Here is a 21,941-nt window from a genome sequence, read left to right on the forward strand (position 1 = left end):
TGTACTTCCCATCTCCAGGACTCAAGTCCGGCCTGCCGGTTTCCCTGAATCCCTTCATAAATGTTACTTTGCTCACACTCCAACAGCACGTCAAGTATTAAAAACCATTTGTCTCCATTCACTCCTATCAAACACGCTCACGCATGCCTGCTGGAAGTCCAAGCCCCTCGCACACAAAACCTCCTTTACCCCCTCCCTCCAACCCTTCCTAGGCCGACCCCTACCCCGCCTTCCTTCCACTACAGACTGATACACTCTTGAAGTCATTCTGTTTTGCTCCATTCTCTCTACATGTCCGAACCACCTCAACAACCCTTCCTCAGCCCTCTGGACAACAGTTTTGGTAATCCCGCACCTCCTCCTAACTTCCAAACTACGAATTCTCTGCATTATATTCACACCACACATTGCCCTCAGACATGACATCTCCACTGCCTCCAGCCTTCTCCTCGCTGCAACATTCATCACCCACGCTTCACACCCATATAAGAGCGTTGGTAAAACTATACTCTCATACATTCCCCTCTTTGCCTCCAAGGACAAAGTTCTTTGTCTCCACAGACTCCTAAGTGCACCACTCACTCTTTTTCCCTCATCAATTCTATGATTCACCTCATCTTTCATAGACCCATCCGCTGACACGTCCACTCCCAAATATCTGAATACGTTCACCTCCTCCATACTCTCTCCCTCCAATCTGATATTCAATCTTTCATCACCTAATCTTTTTGTTATCCTCATAACCTTACTCTTTCCTGTATTCACCTTTAATTTTCTTCTTTTGCACACCCTAACAAATTCATCCACCAATCTCTGCAACTTCTCTTCAGAATCTCCCAAGAGCACAGTGTCATCAGCAAAGAGCAGCTGTGACAACTCCCACTTTGTGTGTGATTCTTTATCTTTTAACTCCACGCCTCTTGCCAAGACCCTCGCATTTACTTCTCTTACAACCCCATCTATAAATATATTAAACAACCACGGTGACATCACACATCCTTGTCTAAGGCCTACTTTTACTGGGAAAAAATTTCCCTCTTTCCTACATACTCTAACTTGAGCCTCACTATCCTCGTAAAAACTCTTCACTGCTTTCAGTAACCTACCTCCTACACCATACACTTGCAACATCTGCCACATTGCCCCCCTATCCACCCTGTCATACGCCTTTTCCAAATCCATAAATGCCACAAAGACCTCTTTAGCCTTATCTAAATACTGTTCACTTATATGTTTCACTGTAAACACCTGGTCCACACACCCCCTACCTTTCCTAAAGCCTCCTTGTTCATCTGCTATCCTATTCTCCGTCTTACTCTTAATTCTTTCAATTATAACTCTACCATACACTTTACCAGGTACACTCAACAGACTTATCCCCCTATAATTTTTGCACTCTCTTTTATCCCCTTTGCCTTTATACAAAGGAACTATGCATGCTCTCTGCCAATCCCTAGGTACCTTACCCTCTTCCATACATTTATTAAATAATTGCACCAACCACTCCAAAACTATATCCCCACCTGCTTTTAACATTTCTATCTTTATCCCATCAATCCCGGCTGCCTTACCCCCTTTCATTTTACCTACTGCCTCACGAACTTCCCCCACACTCACAACTGGCTCTTCCTCACTCCTACAAGATGTTATTCCTCCTTGCCCTATACACGAAATCACAGCTTCCCTATCTTCATCAACATTTAACAATTCCTCAAAATATTCCTTCCATCTTCCCAATACCTCTAACTCTCCATTTAATAACTCTCCTCTCCTATTTTTAACTGACAAATCCATTTGTTCTCTAGGCTTTCTTAACTTGTTAATCTCACTCCAAAACTTTTTCTTATTTTCAACAAAATTTGTTGATAACATCTCACCCACTCTCTCATTTGCTCTCTTTTTACATTGCTTCACCACTCTCTTAACTTCTCTCTTTTTCTCCATATACTCTTCCCTCCTTGCATCACTTCTACTTTGTAAAAACTTCTCATATGCTAACTTTTTCTCCCTTACTACTCTCTTTACATCATCATTCCACCAATCGCTCCTCTTCCCTCCTGCACCCACTTTCCTGTAACCACAAACTTCTGCTGAACACTCTAACACTACATTTTTAAACCTACCCCATACCTCTTCGACCCCATTGCCTATGCTCTCATTAGCCCATCTATCCTCCAATAGCTGTTTATATCTTACCCTAACTGCCTCCTCTTTTAGTTTATAAACCTTCACCTCTCTCTTCCCTGATGCTTCTATTCTCCTTGTATCCCATCTACCTTTTACTCTCAGTGTAGCTACAACTAGAAAGTGATGTGATATATCTGTGGCCCCTCTATAAACATGTACATCCTGAAGTCTACTCAACAGTCTTTTATCTACCAATACATAATCCAACAAACTACTGTCATTTCGCCCTACATCATATCGTGTATACTTATTTATCCTCTTTTTCTTAAAATATGTATTACCTATAACTAAACCCCTTTCTATACAAAGTTCAATCAAAGGGCTCCCATTATCATTTACACCTGGCACCCCAAACTTACCTACCACACCCTCTCTAAAAGTTTCTCCTACTTTAGCATTCAAGTCCCCTACCACAATTACTCTCTCACTTGGTTCAAAGGCTCCTATACATTCACTTAACATCTCCCAAAATCTCTCTCTCTCCTCTGCATTCCTCTCTTCTCCAGGTGCATACACGCTTATTATGACCCACTTCTCGCATCCAACCTTTACTTTAATCCACATAATTCTTGAATTTACACATTCATATTCTCTTTTCTCCTTCCATAACTGATCATTTAACATTACTGCTACCCCTTCCTTTGCTCTAACTCTCTCAGATACTCCAGATTTAATCCCATTTATTTCCCCCCACTGAAACTCTCCTACCCCCTTCAGCTTTGTTTCGCTTAGGGCCAGGACATCCAACTTCTTTTCATTCATAACATCAGCAATCATCTGTTTCTTGTCATCCGCACTACATCCACGCACATTTAAGCAACCCAGTTTTATAAAGTTTTTCTTCTTCTCTTTTTTAGTAATTGTATACAGGAGAAGGGGTCACTAGCCCATTGCTCCCGGCATTTTAGTCGCCTCATACGACACGCATGGCTTACGGAGGAAGGATTCTTTTCCACTTCCCCATGGACAATAGAAGAAATAAAAAAGAACAAGAGCTATTTAGAAAAAGGAGAAAAACCTAGATGTATGTATATATATATATGCATGTGCGTGTCTGTGAAGTGTGACCAAAGTGTAAGTATAATTATATATACTATGTGCTTATATGTGAAACATATAAGTGAACAGTATTTAGATAAGGCTAAAGAGGTCTTTGTGGCATTTATGGATTTGGAAAAGACGTATGACAGGGTGGATAGGGGGGCAATGTGGCAGATGTTGGAGGTGTATGGTGTAGGAGGTAGGTTACTGAAAGCAGTGAAGAGTTTTTACGAGGATAGTGAGGCTCAAGTTAGAGTATGTAGGAAAGAGGGAAATTATTTCCCAGTAAAAGTGGGCCTTAGACAAGGATGTGTGATGTCACCGTGGTTGTTTAATATATTTATAGATGGGGTTGTAAGAGAAGTAAATGCGAGGGTCTTGGCAAGAGGCATGGAGTTAAAAGATAAAGAATCACACATAAAGTGGGAGTTGTCACAGTTGCTCTTTGCTGATGACACTGTGCTCTTGGGAGATTCTGAAGAGAAGTTGCAGAGATTGGTGGATGAATTTGGTAGGGTATGCAAAAGAAGAAAATTAAAAGTGAATACAGGAAAGAGTAAGGTTATGAGGATAACAGAAAGATTAGGTGATGAAAGATTGGATATCAGATTGGAGGGAGAGAGTATGGAGGAGGTGAATGTATTCAGATATTTGGGAGTGGACGTGTCAGCAGATGGGTCTATGAAAGATGAGGTGAATCATAGAATTGATGAGGGGAAAAGGGTGAGTGGTGCACTTAGGAGTCTGTGGAGACAAAGAACTTTGTCCTTGGAGGCAAAGAGGGGAATGTATGAGAGTATAGTTTTGCCAACGCTCTTATATGGGTGTGAAGCATGGGTGATGAATGTTGCAGCGAGGAGAAGGCTGGAGGCAGTGGAGATGTCATGTCTGAGGGCAATGTGTGGTGTGAATATAATGCAGAGAATTCGTAGTTTGGAAGTTAGGAGGAGGTGCGGGATTACCAAAACTGTTGTCCAGAGGGCTGAGGAAGGGTTGTTGAGGTGGTTCAGACATGTAGACAGAATGGAGCGAAACAGAATGACTTAAAGAGTGTATCAGTCTGTAGTGGAAGGAAGGCGGGGTAGGGGTCAGCCTAGGAAAGGTTGGAGGGAGGGGGTAAAGGAGGTTTTGTGTGCGAGGGGCTTGGACTTCCAGTAGGCATGCATGAGCGTGTTTGATAGGAGTGAATGGAGACAAATGGTTTTTAATACTTGACGTGCTGTTGGAGTGTGAGCAAAGTAACATTTATGAAGGGGTTCAGGGAAACCGGCAGGCCGGACTTGAGTCCTGGAGATGGGAAGTACAATGCCTGCACTCTTGAAGGAGGGGTGTTAATGTTGCAGTTTAAAAACTGTAGTGTAAAGCACCCTTCTGGCAAGACAGTGATGGAGTGAATGATGGTGAAAGTTTTTCTTTTTCGGGCCACCCTGCCTTGGTGGGAATCGGCCAGTGTGATAATAAAAAAAAAAAAAAATGTGCTTATACACACTATGTACTTATACACACTATATACTTATATAAACTATGTACTTATACACACTATGTACTTATACACACTATATACTTATACACACTATATACTTATACACACAATGTACTTATACACACAATACACTCATACACACCAACACTTTTTATCACAGCATTTTTGTATTTATTGCAGCATTCATTTCCAACCAAGGCACAGTGACCCAAAGAAAAAAAAAACACATTCATCATCACTCGCTCAACTGCTGTCCTGCCAGAAACGTTCCGACCTCGTAACTACAATAACACTGAACTGCAATATTTTTTTTTCATTTTAAAAGTCGTTTTATGAATCTATGTAATTTTAGGCCTATGAATATCTGTTAAAAAGATGTAATGTTTGTACAGAGATGAGTGACATTTGTACATAAGTAAGTAAGTTTATTCAGGTATACACAAATACAGTTACATAGAATTATCATACATAGCAGCATATGTGTAGAGAACCTGGGATAACCCAAAAAAGTCAGACAGTGACTTATTTCCATTGGGGTCCTTTACATGTTGGAAGACTATAGTTATGCAGAGCATTTCAGGCCAAACTTAAGCCTACAATGGCAATACAGTGTAACCTCAAAAATCGAACTGCTCCCAACTCAACCAATTATGCAAGTTTATTTTTGTTTATTTTTTGTTTATTTTTGTTTATTTTTGTGTGACTGTGGTGAAAGTGTTGAATGATGATGAAAGTATTTTCTTTTTGGGGATTTTCTTTCTTTTTTTGGGTCACCCTGCCTCGGTGGGAGACGGCCGACTTGTTGAAAAAAAAAAAAAAAAATTTGTAAGTGCTTTTGTAAGTGTATTTTTGAGGGTCTGAAATGGACTAATCTAATTTACATTATTCCTGATGGGAATAAATTCGTTCGGTAGTGACACTTGAACAGCCTTCTGGACCGAAGAAAGTTCTATATTTGAGGTTCCACTGTAATCGTGATTTTATGCATCTATATAACTTTAAGTCTATCAGAATCTCTTAGAAATCTATACGAGTAACAATTACTGACTGTGCTGACTCTTACCAGATTGTGTGAGCTCCCAGTATTCAATCTTGAACTGGAGTGTATAAGGGATCTCACTTCTGAAGGCGTTTAGAAACTTTTCACGTACGGTTGACAGTACGATTTCCTCGGGATTTTGGTCAGTCACAACCTGCAACCAATATATTACTCAAATATCATATGTAGTCTACAAAATTCCACACAGAGATGAACACACTGATTCCAAGCTGAGGGACTGATTACCTCAAACTCCTCCTCATCTTCCACCTTTCTCTGCATTGGACTGAAGAAGCCAATGTGTGATGAAACATTTCCAGAACAAAGATACCCAAACATTGCACAAGTGTCTCATTTATCAACTTGTTGCTTTTCCAAACCATTTATACACGAGGGAGCATTCACCAAATTCAACTTCAATAACAAAAACATAAAGTGGGACCAAGTAAACCAAATCCTAACTGATATAAGCTGGGAAGATATACTAAGCAACACAGACCCCAGCTTATGCATAGAACAGATTAACTCGGTGGTGCTCGATGTATGCACAAGGCTTATTCCTCTAAGAAAAAGGAGGAGTACATGTAAAATAGAAAGGGACAGACGCTCCCTTTACAGGCGACAGAAAAGAATAACAGAGCGGCTAAAAGAGGTCAATATATCTGAAAGGCATAGGGAGACACTGGTCAGAGAAATAGCAAGCATCAAATTTAAGCTAAAGGAATCTTATAGGAGTCAGGCATCGCGGGAAGAACTAAAAGCCATAAATGAAATCGAAAGAAACCCAAAGTATTTCTTCTCCTATGCCAAATCAAAGTCGAGAACAACGTCCAGTATTGGGCCCCTACTTAAACAAGATGAGTCCTACACAGATGACAGCAAGGAAATGAGTGAGCTACTCAAGTCCCAATATGACTCAGTTTTTAGCAAGCCGCTAACCAGACTGAGAGTCGAAGATCAAAATGAATTTTTTATGAGAGAGCCACAGAATTTGGTTAACACAAGCCTATCTGATGTTATCCTGACGCCAAATGACTTCGAACAGGCGATAAATGACATGCCCATGCACTCTGCCCCAGGGCCAGACTCATGGAACTCCGTGTTCATCAAGAACTGCAAGAAGCCCCTATCACGAGCTTTTACCATCCTATGGAGAGGGAGCATGGACACGGGGGTCGTCCCACAATTACTAAAAACAACAGACATAGCCCCACTCCACAAAGGGGGCAGTAAAGTAACAGCAAAGCACTACAGACCGATAGCACTAACATCCCATATCATAAAAATCTTTGAAAGGGTCCTAAGAAGCAAGATCACCACCCATCTAGAAACCCATCAATTACACAACCCAGGGCAACATGGGTTTAGAACAGGTCGCTCCTGTCTGTCTCAACTATTGGATCACTACGACAAAGTCCTAGATGCACTAGAAGACAAAAAGAATGCAGATGTAATATATACAGACTTTGCAAAAGCCTTCGACAAGTGTGCCCATGGCGTAATAGCGCACAAAATGCGTGCTAAAGGAATAATGGGAAAAGTCGGTCGATGGATCTATAATTTCCTCACTAACAGAACACAGAGAGTAGTAGTCAACAGAGTAAAGTCCGAGGCAGCTACGGTGAAAAGCTCTGTTCCACAAGGCACAGTACTTGCTCCCATCTTGTTCCTCATCCTCATATCTGACATAGACAAGGATGTCAGCCACAGCACCCTGTCTTCCTTTGCAGATGACACCCGAATCTGCATGACAGTGTCTTCCATTGCAGACACTGCAAGGCTCCAGGCAGACATCAACCAAATCTTTCAGTGGGCTGCAGAAAACAATATGAAGTTTAACGATGAGAAATTTCAATTACTCAGATATGGCAAACACGAGGAAATTAAATCTTCATCAGAGTACAAAACAAATTCTGGCCACAAAATAGAACAAAACACCAACGTCAAAGACCTGGGAGTGATCATGTCGGAGGATCTCACCTTCAAGGACCATAACATTGTATCAATCGCATCTGCTAGAAAAATGACAGGATGGATAATGAGAACCTTCAAAACTAGGGATGCCAAGCCCATGATGACACTCTTCAGGTCACTTGTTCTATCTAGGCTGGAATATTGCTGCACACTAACAGCACCTTTCAAGGCAGGTGAAATTGCTGACCTAGAAAATGTACAGAGAACCTTCACAGCACGCATAACGGAGATAAAACACCTCAATTACTGGGAGCGCTTGAGGTTCCTGAACCTGTATTCCCTGAAATGCAGGCAGGAGAGATACATGATTATATACACCTGGTAAAGTGTATGGTAGAGTTATAATTGAAAGAATTAAGAGTAAGACGGAGAATAGGATAGCAGATGAACAAGGAGGCTTTAGGAAAGGTAGGGGGTGTGTGGACCAGGTGTTTACAGTGAAACATATAAGTGAACAGTATTTAGATAAGGCTAAAGAGGTCTTTGTGGCATTTATGGATTTGGAAAAGGCGTATGACAGGGTGGATAGGGGGGCAATGTGGCAGATGTTGCAAGTGTATGGTGTAGGAGGTAGGTTACTGAAAGCAGTGAAGAGTTTTTACGAGGATAGTGAGGCTCAAGTTAGAGTATGTAGGAAAGAGGGAAATTTTTTCCCAGTAAAAGTAGGCCTTAGACAAGGATGTGTGATGTCACCGTGGTTGTTTAATATATTTATAGATGGGGTTGTAAGAGAAGTAAATGCGAGGGTCTTGGCAAGAGGCGTGGAGTTAAAAGATAAAGAATCACACACAAAGTGGGAGTTGTCACAGCTGCTCTTTGCTGATGACACTGTGCTCTTGGGAGATTCTGAAGAGAAGTTGCAGAGATTGGTGGATGAATTTGGTAGGGTGTGCAAAAGAAGAAAATTAAAGGTGAATACAGGAAAGAGTAAGGTTATGAGGATAACAAAAAGATTAGGTGATGAAAGATTGAATATCAGATTGGAGGGAGAGAGTATGGAGGAGGTGAACGTATTCAGATATTTGGGAGTGGACGTGTCAGCGGATGGGTCTATGAAAGATGAGGTGAATCATAGAATTGATGAGGGAAAAAGAGTGAGTGGTGCACTTAGGAGTCTGTGGAGACAAAGAACTTTGTCCTTGGAGGCAAAGAGGGGAATGTATGAGAGTATAGTTTTACCAACGCTCTTATATGGGTGTGAAGCGTGGGTGATGAATGTTGCAGCGAGGAGAAGGCTGGAGGCAGTGGAGATGTCATGTCTGAGAGCAATGTGTGGTGTGAATATAATGCAGAGAATTCGTAGTTTGGAAGTTAGGAGGAGGTGCGGGATTACCAAAACTGTTGTCCAGAGGGCTGAGGAAGGGTTGTTGAGGTGGTTCGGACATGTAGAGAGAATGGAGCGAAACAGAATGACTTCAAGAGTATATCAGTCTGTAGTGGAAGGAAGGCGGGGTAGGGGTCGGCCTAGGAAGGGTTGGAGGGAGGGGGTAAAGGAGGTTTTGTGTGCGAGGGGCTTGGACTTCCAGCAGGCATGCGTGAGCGTGTTTGATAGGAGTGAATGGAGACAAATGGTTTTTAATACTTGACGTGCTGTTGGAGTGTGAGCAAAGTAACATTTATGAAGGGATTCAGGGAAACCGGCAGGCCGGACTTGAGTCCTGGAGATGGGAAGTACAGTGCCTGCACTCTGAAGGAGGGGTGTTAATGTTGCAGTTTAAAAACTGTAGTGTAAAGCACCCTTCTGGCAAGACAGTGATGGAGTGAATGATGGTGAAAGTTTTTCTTTTTCGGGCCACCCTGCCTTGGTGGGAATCGGCCGGTGTGATAATAAAAAAAAAATACACCTGGAAAATCCTAGAGGGACTAGTACCGAACTTGCACACGAAAATCACTCACTACGAAAGCAAAAGACTTGGCAGACGATGCAACATCCCCCCAATGAAAAGCAGGGGTGTCACTAGCACGTTAAGAGACCATACAATAAGTGTCAGGGGCCTGAGACTGTTCAACTGCCTCCCAGCATACATAAGGGGGATTACCAACAGACCCCTGGCAGTCTTCAAGCTGGCACTGGACAAGCACCTAAAGTCGGTTCCTGACCAGCAGGGCTGTGGCTCGTACGTTGGTTTGCGTGCAGCCAACAGTAACAGCCTGGTTGATCAGGCTCTGATCCACCAGGAGGTCTGGTCACAGACCGGGCCGCGGGGGCGTTGACCCCCGGAACTCTCTCAGGTAAACTTCAGATTCAGGGGTGACTTAGACATTTTGTATAGAAGGAACTTAGGGGTTCTGATCTGGCTGGAATAATAATAATAATAATAATAATAATAATAATAATAATAATAATAATAATAATAATAATAATACTTTTCTGCAGTATACAGGTAAAAAATTCTACATAGAGAACAGGCATGTAGATTATGGGGTGACTTTAGACATTTTGTATAGAAGGGGCTTAAGGGGTTGCACTCTGGCTGGAATAATAATAATAATAATAATAATAATAATAATAATAATAATAATAATAATAATAATTCTCCATGGGGAAGTGGAAAAGAATCCTTCCTCTGTAAGTTGTGCGTGTCATAAGAGGCGATTAAAATGTTGGCAGCAAGGTGGTAGTAACACCTGTATAAATTACTAAATACTGGCAGCAAGGTGCTAGTAACACCTGTATAAATTAAATGCTGGCAGCAAGGTGGCAGTAACACCTGTATAAATTACTAGATGCTGGCAGCAAGGTGGCAGTAACACCTGTATAAATTACTAGATGCTGGCAGCTAGGTGGCAGTAACACCTGTATAAATTACTAAATGCTGGCAGCAAGGTGGCAGTAACACCTGTATAAATTAATAAATGCTGGCAGTAACACCTGTATAAATTAATAAATGCTGGCAGTAACACCTGTATAAATTACTAGATGCTGGCAGCAAGGTGGCAGTAACACCTGTATAAATTACTAGATGCTGGCAGCTAGGTGGCAGTAACACCTGTATAAATTACTAAATGCTGGCAGCAAGGTGGCAGTAACACCTGTATAAATTAATAAATGCTGGCAGTAACACCTGTATAAATTAATAAATGCTGGCAGTAACACCTGTATAAATTACTAGATGCTGGCAGCAAGGTGGCAGTAAAACCTGTATAAATTACTAGATGCTGGCAGCAAGGTGGCAGTAACACCTGTATAAATTAATAAATGCTGGCAGTAACACCTGTATAAATTACTAGATGCTGGCAGCAAGGTGGCAGTAACACCTGTATAAATTAATAAATGCTGGCAGCAAGGTGCTAGTAATACTTTCTCCTGTATAAATTACTAAATTTAAGAAGAAATAGCTTTGTTTTTCTGTTTTGTTCCCCGGCCTCAGTGGGAGACAGCTGATTCCTTGAAAAAAAAAAAATAAAGCAACCACAAAATTACACCAAAAACTGAATAATGAGTGGAAACGCCTTCAATCTCGAATACACTTTTTCAATTGCAATTACAAAAAAAAACTCCATGGGGAAGTGGAATAGAGTTCTTCCTGTGCAAGCCATGTGTGTCGTAACAGGCGACTAAAATGCCAGGAACAAGGGGTTAGTAACCCCTTCTCCTGTATACATTGCTAAATTTAAAAAGAGAAAATCTTTTTAGGCCACCCAGCTTTAGTGAGATATGGCCAGTTCATTGAAAAAAATTACAAAAAAGTTCTACTATAGAGAGCCATTTTACACAAATAGTGTACCATTTTATTGTTTTCCATTTTACAATGCACATAACAACACCTAAAATCCTTTTAACCAGCTAGTGAATTTTTAATAATATAGATAAATGGTTCAGAGAACCAACAAGTTGATAAATTAGACAATAACTGGGTACATTTATTGAGGAACTGTTTAGAGGCTTGGTCATGGACTGGGCCGCAGGGGCACTGACCCCCGAAACCCTCTCCAGGTATACCTGAGTGATGTACAGGTGTCTAATTCAATATTTAATAAAGGTTTGTAATTACATACCTGGGAACTAAAAATCCAGGGCCTGCTATAGGCCTTAGAGAAAAGAAATTGTCGGAGGTCATCGATTCCTGTTCCGTCCAGAGCAGAGACCATGAAAACCTCCTCAAACTTAGGCCACGACTTGCGATTTTTAATAAATTCACTGACTTGTTGCTCTGTCAGGAGTATTTTACCCTCTAGGACGTCCTTTTCATTCAAGTGGCTGATATCACACAAAATTTTATGGTCACCTCCATGTACCGAATCTTCTTCGAATTCTTCCTCCAAATTCTCTCTTCGACTATTCATCTCAAAATCCTGACTACCATCAATATAATCAAAATTGGTTGTTTTACATTCAAGTTGTTCTGAATTTCTTGCAAGACTCTTGCACAGAAGTGTTTCCTGGTCCAAGGAAATGCTTTTCTTGATTACCTGGTGGGACGTGTGGCCCCCAACAACACCCTCTGTAAGTATCCGTGTGATCTCCAGCAGAATCTGTTTATTTTTCGCTTTATCAACCTGTAAGAGTGAAACATGGTGATGGTTTACACTTTACTTCTTCAATCTTGCTGCTTAAATCATAATACAGTATGTCCAGTCAAACACAACAAGACAGTTGTACAAAATGATTTGCAAAACAAAGGCCTATCTTTAGAATATATAATACAATGTTATCTTGAAACTATAACTAACATTAAACCATATAAACTGTAAAACTATTTACTGTAAACCTTAATGTATTCTAATGAAATATACAATGAGTACAATACTGCAATACTGTGACTGGAACAATACACAAATAACCTGCATTTAAAAATAATAATAATACGTAGTAGGCTGGTAGACAGCAACCACCCAGGGAAGTACTACCGTCCTGTGGTAGTAGGTTGGTAGACAGCAACCACCCAGGGAAGTACTACCGTCCTGTGGTAGTAGGTTGGTAGACAGCAACCACCCAGGGAAGTGCTACCGTCCTGTGGTAGTAGGTTGGTAGACAGCAACCACCCAGGGAAGTGCTACCGTCCTCTGGTAGTAGGTTGGTAGACAGCAACCACCCAGGGAAGTGCTACCATCCTGTGGTAGTAGGTTGGTAGACAGCAACCACCCAGGGAAGTGCTACTGTCCTGTGGTAGTAGGCTAGTAGACAACAACCACCAAGGGAGGTACTACTGTCCTGTGGTAGTAGGTTAGTAGACAGCAACCACCCAGGGAGGTACTACCGTCTTGTGGTAGACTGGTAGACAGCAACCACCCAGGGAGGTACTGCCATCCTGTGGTAGTAGGTTGGTAGACAGCAACCACCCAGGGAGGTACTACTGTCCTGTGTTAGCAGGTTGGCAGACAGCAAACACCCAGGGAGATACTACTGTCCTGTGTTAATAGGTTGGTAGACAGCAACCGTCCAGGGAGGTACTACCATCCTTGATAGGTTGGTAGGCAGAAACCGCCCAGGGAGGTACTACCGTCCTGTGGTAGGAGGTTGGTAGACAGCAACCACCCAGGGAGATATTACAGTCCTGTGGTAATAGGTTGGTAGACAGAAACTGCCAAGGGAGGTACTACCGTCCTGTCAAGTGAGTGTGAAATGGAAATCTGTAATTGTTTTACATGATGGTAGGATTACTGGTGTCTTTTTTCTGTCTCATAAACATGCAAGATTTCAGGTATGTCTTGATGCTTCTACCTACACTTAGGTCACACTACACATACATGTACAAGCAAATACATATATACATACCCCTCTGGGTTTTCTTCTATTTTCTTCCTAGTTCTTGTTCTTGTTTATTTCTCTTTATCTCCATGGGGAAGTGGAACAGAATTTTTCCTCCACAGGTCATGTGTGTCGTAAAAGGCAACTAAAATGCCAAGAGCAAAAAGAGAAACTTTTGTTTTTCTTTTTTGGGCCATCCTGTCTTGGTGAGATATGGCCAGTTTGTTGAAAAAATAATAATAATAATGTTTATTTCAACAAGTACCTGATACAACTTATACAGACCATAGCTGACATCAGTGACATACAATATACAGTGAAACCTTGGTATACAACCAGCTACCTACTCAAACAAAGCTCAGCACTTGACCAAACAAATACAATCTGGCAGAACTTTGCTGTAAACTATTTTGTGTTTCTTTGTATTTTTTGGTGTTTTTTGTATTATTTGTATAAATAAGTCACCAAGGGGCCTACAATGATTAGTGATAACAGCCAACCAAACAGAAAATTGGCTGGGAAGAACTTGTTCGATACTCAAACGGAGCGGCACTCGAACAGCCTTCTGGAACGATTTAAGGTCATATACCTAGGTCCACTGTAGAAACTCCTTGGTTATGTCCCCAGGATGCCACCCACACCAGTCCACTAACACCCAGGTGCCTACTTACTGCTAGGTGAAACTTATGACATTTTGAACCTACCAGGTCAATTAACTAGTCACACACTAACACATGAAGGTGAGGGAGCCAGTGTGCTACAGTGTGGCTGGTTAATGGTCCAAGTTGGACCAAAAAGTTGCCATAAGTTTCCTTCTCCTATGTGCAGGTTATTTGTGTACAGTAGGACCCACATATCTGTGGATCTGGTTTCCGTGGTTTTACTTATCCGTGGTTTACCGTGGCCCAAAAATAAGCCTTAATTTTGCTTAATAATAATGGGAACAAAGCACAATAGTGATGGTGACAGTTGTTCAAAGTCTAAGAGGAGCTGTGAAATTCTTCCCATCAAAAAGTGATAATTTCCCAGGGTTTCTGGCATCTATGATAGTTCTTGGAAGGTATCATCCATGGATACCAGGACACTACTGTATAGTGTTCACTACTATCCAGGGTTTCTGACATCCATGGTAGTTCTTGGAAGGTATCACCTACGGACACCAGGACACTACTGTATTTACTGTTCTCACCTAAGTCAAATAACACAAGACTGACAAGTGGAGAAGATAGACACAATCTGCATATTGTATTCTATTTTTAATGCCTAAATTTATGTTTGTATGCCTACTAAATAATCCATATCTAATTGTTAAGTAGTGTCTAAGTATTAGTCTGCCTAAAATGCTCTAAATGTTAGTAACTTTCTTTGTGGTTAGAATGTTTTATTATATATAAACTACACAAATAACCCGCATATAAAAGAGAGAAGCTTATGATGACATTTCGGTCCGACTTGGACCATTTACAAAGTTTCAGACCGAAACGTCGTTGTAAGCTTCTCTCTTTTATGTGCAGGTTATTTGTGTATCGTTCCAGTCACGGTATTGTGCCTTTTTTTGTTATATATAAACTACAGTTTGTATACTACAGAAAGAAATAAAGTTTTTTCTTGTATTTTCTCACCTTGTTTAGCACCAGCACACTGGGTAGTGTAGGGTAGAGGGTCAGGAGTCGCAGCACTCTGGGGTGGAGATCGTGTCGTGTGAAGTGATTCGATATGTCATGAACTACAGCAATTAAGTCAGCTTCATGAAGCGACAATTCTGTTTCTGTCACTAATGAACGCTTCAACCCATGTCTGAAATTTTTATATAAAAATAACATTCAACTAAAATACTGGCAGCAAGGTGCTAGTAACACCTACTGTATAAAGTATAATATATTATGTAAAAAACTACAAGCTATCGGCATAGGTTTTATAGGCTGATTTAAGTCCTACCTGAGCAACAGGAAACAGACTGTCAAGATCAACAACACATTATCAGAACTCCTGCCAATAGCAGGTGGGGTTCCTCAAGGTAGTATTCTGGGTCCCTTATTGTTCCTATGTTATGTGAATGACATGCCTATCAGTATCAAGTGTAAGCTTCTGTTGTATGCAGATGTCAGTGCTCTGTTAGTGTCAGGTAAAGACTCATAAGATAGAGTAATGTAATGTAAATGGCTAGTAAACAAATTATCATCACACTCAAAAAAACAAAAGGCATACTTTTTGTCACGAAAAATAAACTGAAAAGGGTAACTAATTTTAATGTCTAGTATAAATGGGAACCCATCACTTCAGTATCTGGGAATCACCTTTGACCCATGCATGTCAAGAGAACTGATACTGAACAGTGTAATAAAGAAAGTGAATGTCAGACTAAAATTGCTCTACAGACAGGCGAAGGAAATATAAACACATATGCAGTATAATGTGATCCTTTATTGACTACGTTTCGCCCACACAGTGGGCTTTTTCAAGTCACAAACAGTTCTGTTTGTGACTTGAAAAAGCCCACTGTGTGGGCGAAACGTAGTCAATAAAGGATCACATTATACTGCATATGTGTTTATATTTCCATTGTGTCGGTATTTTATACCATTTATTTCCATCTACAGACAGGCAGTGTCTATTGAGGACAAGTCTCTACCAATTGAGGCTCACAGAATACTATGTCTAGCTCATATACAATGCCAATAGATTCTTCTTGCTCTTCATGGTACTCTGCCTTAACAAAAAAATTGAGAAGATACTACAAATCAGCCAAAACAAAATGGTGAGATTCTTCCTGGACCTGGGTCCAAGACAGCATGTAGGCCAGGTTGAATTACAACAACTGGATATACTAAATGTTGAAGACTTAGTAAAATAACTGAAGGTAAATAACATTTGTAGAATTGCTCACAAGCAGTGTCCATAATATCTTGCTGCCAAGTTTGTCAATGTAAAGTAAAAGGACACAAGTGCAACTAATGTGACATTTATTGTGGCAACGTTTCGCTCTCCAGGAGCTTTATCAAGCTTGATAAAGCTCCTGGAGAGCGAAACGTTGCCACAATAAATGTCACATTAGTTGCACTTGTGTCCTTTTACTTTACATATTGTTGGTAATTCTACCAACTTTATTACAAGTTTGTCAATGCTGGGAACCAAAGCAATTATAGTACTAGGGAAAGAAAGCACAATTTTATAGTACCTACAGTCAGTGGTCAGGCTTCGAACACCTTTTATTGTACAGCAGTAAAGTAGTGGAATGGACTGCCTGCACATATCAAACCCTATCACAGTGTGAGCCAGGTCAAGAGAGCCAATAGGTACCTAATGAATGTAGCTACAGAAAGGGAGGAGAGTGATTTCTTGTATAGCTAGCATGTACCTATTACTGTGATCTAATCGTTTTTTAATGTTATTGTAAATAACTCAGTTTACCTTATTCCTAGTGTATCTCCTTTTATTGTAACTGATTTTACATTGTTCAGTTACTAAGCTGTTTTAACTGTTAAGGTTTATTTCTACAGTGGAAATAAGTCACTCTGAGTTTTTTGGGCTATCCTAGTGGGTAATCTACACATATGTTGCTATGTAAGATAATTTATGTAACTGTATTTATGTGCACCTGAAAAAACTTACTTAACCAACAATGAAAGGGTCTAGTGATCAATCCAGAGAATGCTAACACACCACCTATCCACAGCCGTTCCCTCCAATTAGTCCGATATATCACCGGCTTACTATTTCTGGTTATCCTGACTTGAGTTCTGGAGGTGGGAAGCACAGTGCCTGTACTCCAAAGAAAGAACTTAAGAATGGAGGAACACTGCAACAGGCACATTGGCCCATACTAGGCAGGTTCTTCTCCAACCCAAACCCTCTAAAAAAATATTTGTCCATCCCATTATCGATGTTACCCAAGGAATAAGCGTTGATAACACTATTAATTTATGTGCAAGTCCCACTTAAATCCAGCCCCTCTCACTCATGTATTTATCTCAACTATATCTGAAGCTTCCCAAGGTTTTAGCTTCAATGACCCTACTAGGTAGACTGTTCAACTCATCCACTACTAGGTAGACTGCTGCACTCATCCACTACTAGGTAGACTGTTCAACTCATCCAATACCTAGGTAGACTGCTCCACTCACCCACTACTAGGTAGACTGTTCCACTCACCCACTACTAGGTAGACTGTTCCACTCATCCAATACCTAGGTAGACTGCTCCACTCACCCACTACTAGGTAGACTGCTCCACTCATCCACAAAGTACAAAGAGAGCCACTATCATGCCAGGGCATTTCAGGCAGACTTATCCTAGGTGGGTAAGGCATGTAGAGAGGCTGGAACAAAATAGAATGACTTCGAGAGTGTATAAATCTGTAGTGGAGGGAAGGCAGAAAGGTTGGAGGGAGGGGGTAAAGGAGGTTTTGTGTGCGAGGGGCTTGGACTTCCAGCAAGCATGCGTTAGTGTGTTAGATAGGAGCAAATGGAGACAAATGGTTTTTAGAACTTGATGTGCTGTTGGAGTGTGAGCAAAGTAACATTTATGAAGAGATTCAGGGAAACCGGCAGGCCGGACTTGAGTCCTGGAGATGGGAAGTACAGTGCCTGCACTCTGAAGGAGGGGTGTTAATGTTGCAGTTTAAAAACTGTAGTGTAAAGCACCCTTCTGGCAAGACAGTGATGGAGTGAATGATGGTGAAAGTTTTTCTTTTTTCAGGCCACCCTGCCTTGGTGGGAATTGGCCAGTGTGATAATAATAAAAAAATAATGAGTAAGTATTGGTTTTCAAACAGAGTGGTCGATGAGTGGAACAATCTTCCAAGTAGGGTAATCGAGGCTAGGACCCTGGGTAGCTTTAAGAAGAGAGTGGACAAATATATGAGTGGGAGGGGCTGGGTTTGACTGGTGTCGTGGGTATGTGAGTAAGTTCTTGGGTAGCTTTGGGAAAGGGTTGTTTTGATAAGGACCTGCCTTGTATGGGTCAGTAGGCCTTCTGCAGTGTTCCTCCATTCTTATGTTAACTGGTTAGAAGATGTTTAGGTTGATCTGGTTAGTAATGAGAGATAAGATGATTTTTAAGCATAGCCCTAAATTTGTATGTTGTCAGGAGATCCTTTACCAGTTCAGGTAGTGAATTCCAGATCTTCGGGCCCTTTATGTGCATTGCATTTTTGCATAATAATAATAATTATAATAATAATTATAATTATAATAATAATAATAATTATAATTATAATAATAATTATAATAATAATTATAACATTTATGAAGGGATTCAGGGAAACCGGCAGGCCGGACTTGAGTCCTGGAGATGGGAAGTACAGTGCCTGCACTCTGAAGGAGGGGTGTTAATGTTGCAGTTTAAAAACTGTAGTGTAAAGCACCCTTCTGGCAAGACAGTGATGGAGTGAATGATGGTGAAAGTTTTTCTTTTTCGGGCCACCCTGCCTTGGTGGGAATCGGCCAGTGTGATAATAAAAAATATAAAAATAATAATAATAATAATAATAATAATAATAATAATAATAATAATAAAATAATAATAATATCTTTATTTCTACAAGTGGTATAAACCTTGGTAATAAATACCGACAAGTTGGTTTAGAAAGACACGTAAGCAAACACTATAACATATTTATTAGAAAACGTTTTGGTCCTGGGACCTTGATCACTTCTAACATACAGAGGTAGAAAGACATTATATATATAGGCGGAGAGTGAGATGTGACGCACGTGACCTGAGGAATGTCATAAGATCATAAGAATGGAGGAACACTGTAGAAGGCCTACTGGCCCATGCGAGGCAGGTCCTTATCAAAACAACCTCTACCTATGATGAGGACGGGTAGACGATGAAATCATGTGACTCCTGTGTTGTTGGGTTGGTGCTGCTTAAGTATCATGTATGCCAATGTTTTTGAAATTTTGTAGTTTCCAGTGTTGCGTTCTATAGTGTCGGTGACGGCGATTAGTGAGGCTTCTAGGCACCATCGGCGTCTGAGGTCTGGTTCGGTGAGAACGAGTTGTGCCTCGTTCCAGTTCATCAAATGCCCCGTGGAGTCTCTGTGGAGGACACAGGCGTACCTTACATCGTCTCTGTTAGAGGCATTTCGATGCTCATTCAGGCGGACTGCAAGATCTCTGCCTGTCTCGCCTACATATTTCTTGGGACAGAACCCGCAAGGGATAGTGTAGACGCCTGCTGTAGAAGTTAAAGGTGTGGGGCTGCGTTTCGTAGTGAGGTTTTTGATAGATGATGTGTTTATGGTGGAAACGTTGATGTTACTCATAGCAAGTGCCCGGCGAGTATTCGTGGCAACATCGCCACATGGGAGTACTATGAACTGTTTAGGGGGCTGTTCCATGGGCGGTTTGTTGAGGATAGCTTGTGCCTTGAGTCTGCAATCTCGGATGAAGAAAGATGGGAACTGAAGACGTGTAAAGGCTTGTGTTATGTAAGTGCATTCTTCTTCTAGAAAACAAGGGCTGGAGATGTGAAGAGCTCTCAAGAAGAAGCCAATGAGGACTCCTCTTTTAGTGCGGGTGTCTTGGTGTGAATAGAAGTGTATAAGATCGTTCTTGTTGGTAGGTTTTCTATACACTTTGAAGAGAAGTTTGTCACTGTCGGGAGATCTGCACAGTAGAACGTCGAGGAAAGGAAGTTTGCCATCATTTTCGAGTTCAAGTGTAAACTTAATTGATGGTTCACCTGCATTGATCTTGTTGAGAAGGGCCTCGATATTGAGACGTCTCGGATAGAAAACCAATATATCATCAACGTATCTTAGCCAGGTAACGGTGTTGGGAATGAGGGTGCTGAATTTCTCTGTCTCCAGGTTTTCCATGAAGAGGTTGGCAAGCACAGCACTGAGCGGGCTTCTTCTTGAGAGCTCTTCGCATCTCCAGCCCTTGTTTTCTAGAAGAAAAATGCACTTACATAACACAAGCCTTTACACGTCTTCAGTTCCCATCTTTCTTCATCCGAGATTGCAGACTCAAGGCACAAGCTATCCTCAACAAACTGCCCATGGAACAGCCCCCTAAACAGTTCACAGTACTCCCATGTGGCGATGTTGCCACGAATACTCGCCGGGCACTTGCTATGAGTAACATCAACGTTTCCACCATAAACACATCATCTATCAAAGACCTCACTACGAAACGCAGCCCCACACCTTTAACTTCTACAGCAGGCGTCTACACTATCCCTTGCGGGTTCTGTCCCAAGAAATATGTAGGCGAGACAGGCAGAGATCTTGTAGTCCGCCTGAATGAGCATTGAAATGCCTCTAACAGAGACAATGTAAGGTACGCCTGTGTCCTCCACAGAGACTCCACGGGGCATTTGATGAACTGGAACGAGGCACAACTCGTTCTCACCGAACCAGACCTCAGACGTCGACGGTGCCTAGAAGCCTCACTAATCGCCGTCACCGACACTATAGAACGCAACACTGGAAACTACAAAATTTCAAAAACATTGGCATACATGATACTTAAGCAGCACCAACCCAACAACACAGGAGTCACATGATTTCATCGTCTACCCGTCCTCATCATAGGTAGAGGTTGTTTTGATAAGGACCTGCCTCGCATGGGCCAGTAGGCCTTCTACAGTGTTCCTCCATTCTTATGTTCTTATGACATTCCTCAGGTCACGTGCGTCACATCTCACTCTCCGCCTATATATATAATGTCTTTCTACCTCTGTATGTTAGAAGTGATCAAGGTCCCAGGACCGAAACGTTTTCTAATAAATATGTTATAGTGTTTGCTTATGTGTCTTTCTAAACCATTTCTACAAGTACATGTGCAAGTTATACAAGCCTAGCTGACATCAATGACATATTACTACATAGAAAGCCGCTTGTTATGCAGAGCATTTCAGGCAGATTAGGCCAGTTTCGTCCCAGGATGCGACCCACACTAGTCGACTAACTCCCAGGTACCCATTTTACTGATGGGGAACACTGACATCTGGTGTAAAGAAACATGCCCATTGTTTCTACCCTCACTGGGAATTGAACCCAGACCCTCACCGTGTGAGGGGAGAGCTTTAGCCACCAGGCCATGAGGCACCATATTGTGAAACTGACATGAGGGCTGTCAAAGAGAGCCTTGTGCCTTGTACTATGACTGTGCTTTCTGTTGTAGTCATCAAGAAATTTAAGAGGGTGGTTTATATTGGAGTTTAATGTTCTGTATATAAAAGGCACAATAATATGAGTGTATGTCTTGCATATTAAGTAGGCTCAGGCTTTTGTGAAGTGGTGAGGTGTGCTGTCTGGCACAGGAGCTGGTAATCATTCGTACAGCGGCTTTTTGTTGGGTTATTTAAGGTTTAGGGTGGTTGGCTGTGGTTGATCTCCCAGACACAAATACCATAGGTGAGGTAGGGATATATTAAAGAGTGGTATAGGTTAAGGAGTGTCATTTGTGGTACATAGTACCACACTCATCCACTACTTGGCAGAATGTTCCACTCATCCACTACTAGGTAGACTGTTCCACTCATCCACTACTAGGCAGACTGTTCCACCACTA

General features: G+C 41.4%; 1 protein-coding gene across 1 annotated transcript in view; it reads right to left on the reverse strand.

Moving 5' to 3' along the window:
• LOC128705007 (GTPase Era, mitochondrial) overlaps positions 1-21,941 on the reverse strand; it is a 31,555-nt gene that overhangs the window by 768 nt on the left and 8,846 nt on the right. Inside the window, exons 4-6 of the mRNA XM_053800239.2 lie at positions 15,039-15,213; positions 11,724-12,224; positions 5,775-5,904 (exon numbers count right to left, since the gene is read on the reverse strand). Coding sequence (XP_053656214.2) covers positions 5,775-5,904; positions 11,724-12,224; positions 15,039-15,213 — 806 coding nt within the window. The remainder of the gene's footprint in view (positions 1-5,774; positions 5,905-11,723; positions 12,225-15,038; positions 15,214-21,941) is intronic.

Source organism: Cherax quadricarinatus, chromosome 97 (genome assembly GCF_038502225.1).
Source record: "Cherax quadricarinatus isolate ZL_2023a chromosome 97, ASM3850222v1, whole genome shotgun sequence".
Classification (NCBI taxonomy): Eukaryota; Metazoa; Arthropoda; class Malacostraca; order Decapoda; family Parastacidae; genus Cherax; species Cherax quadricarinatus.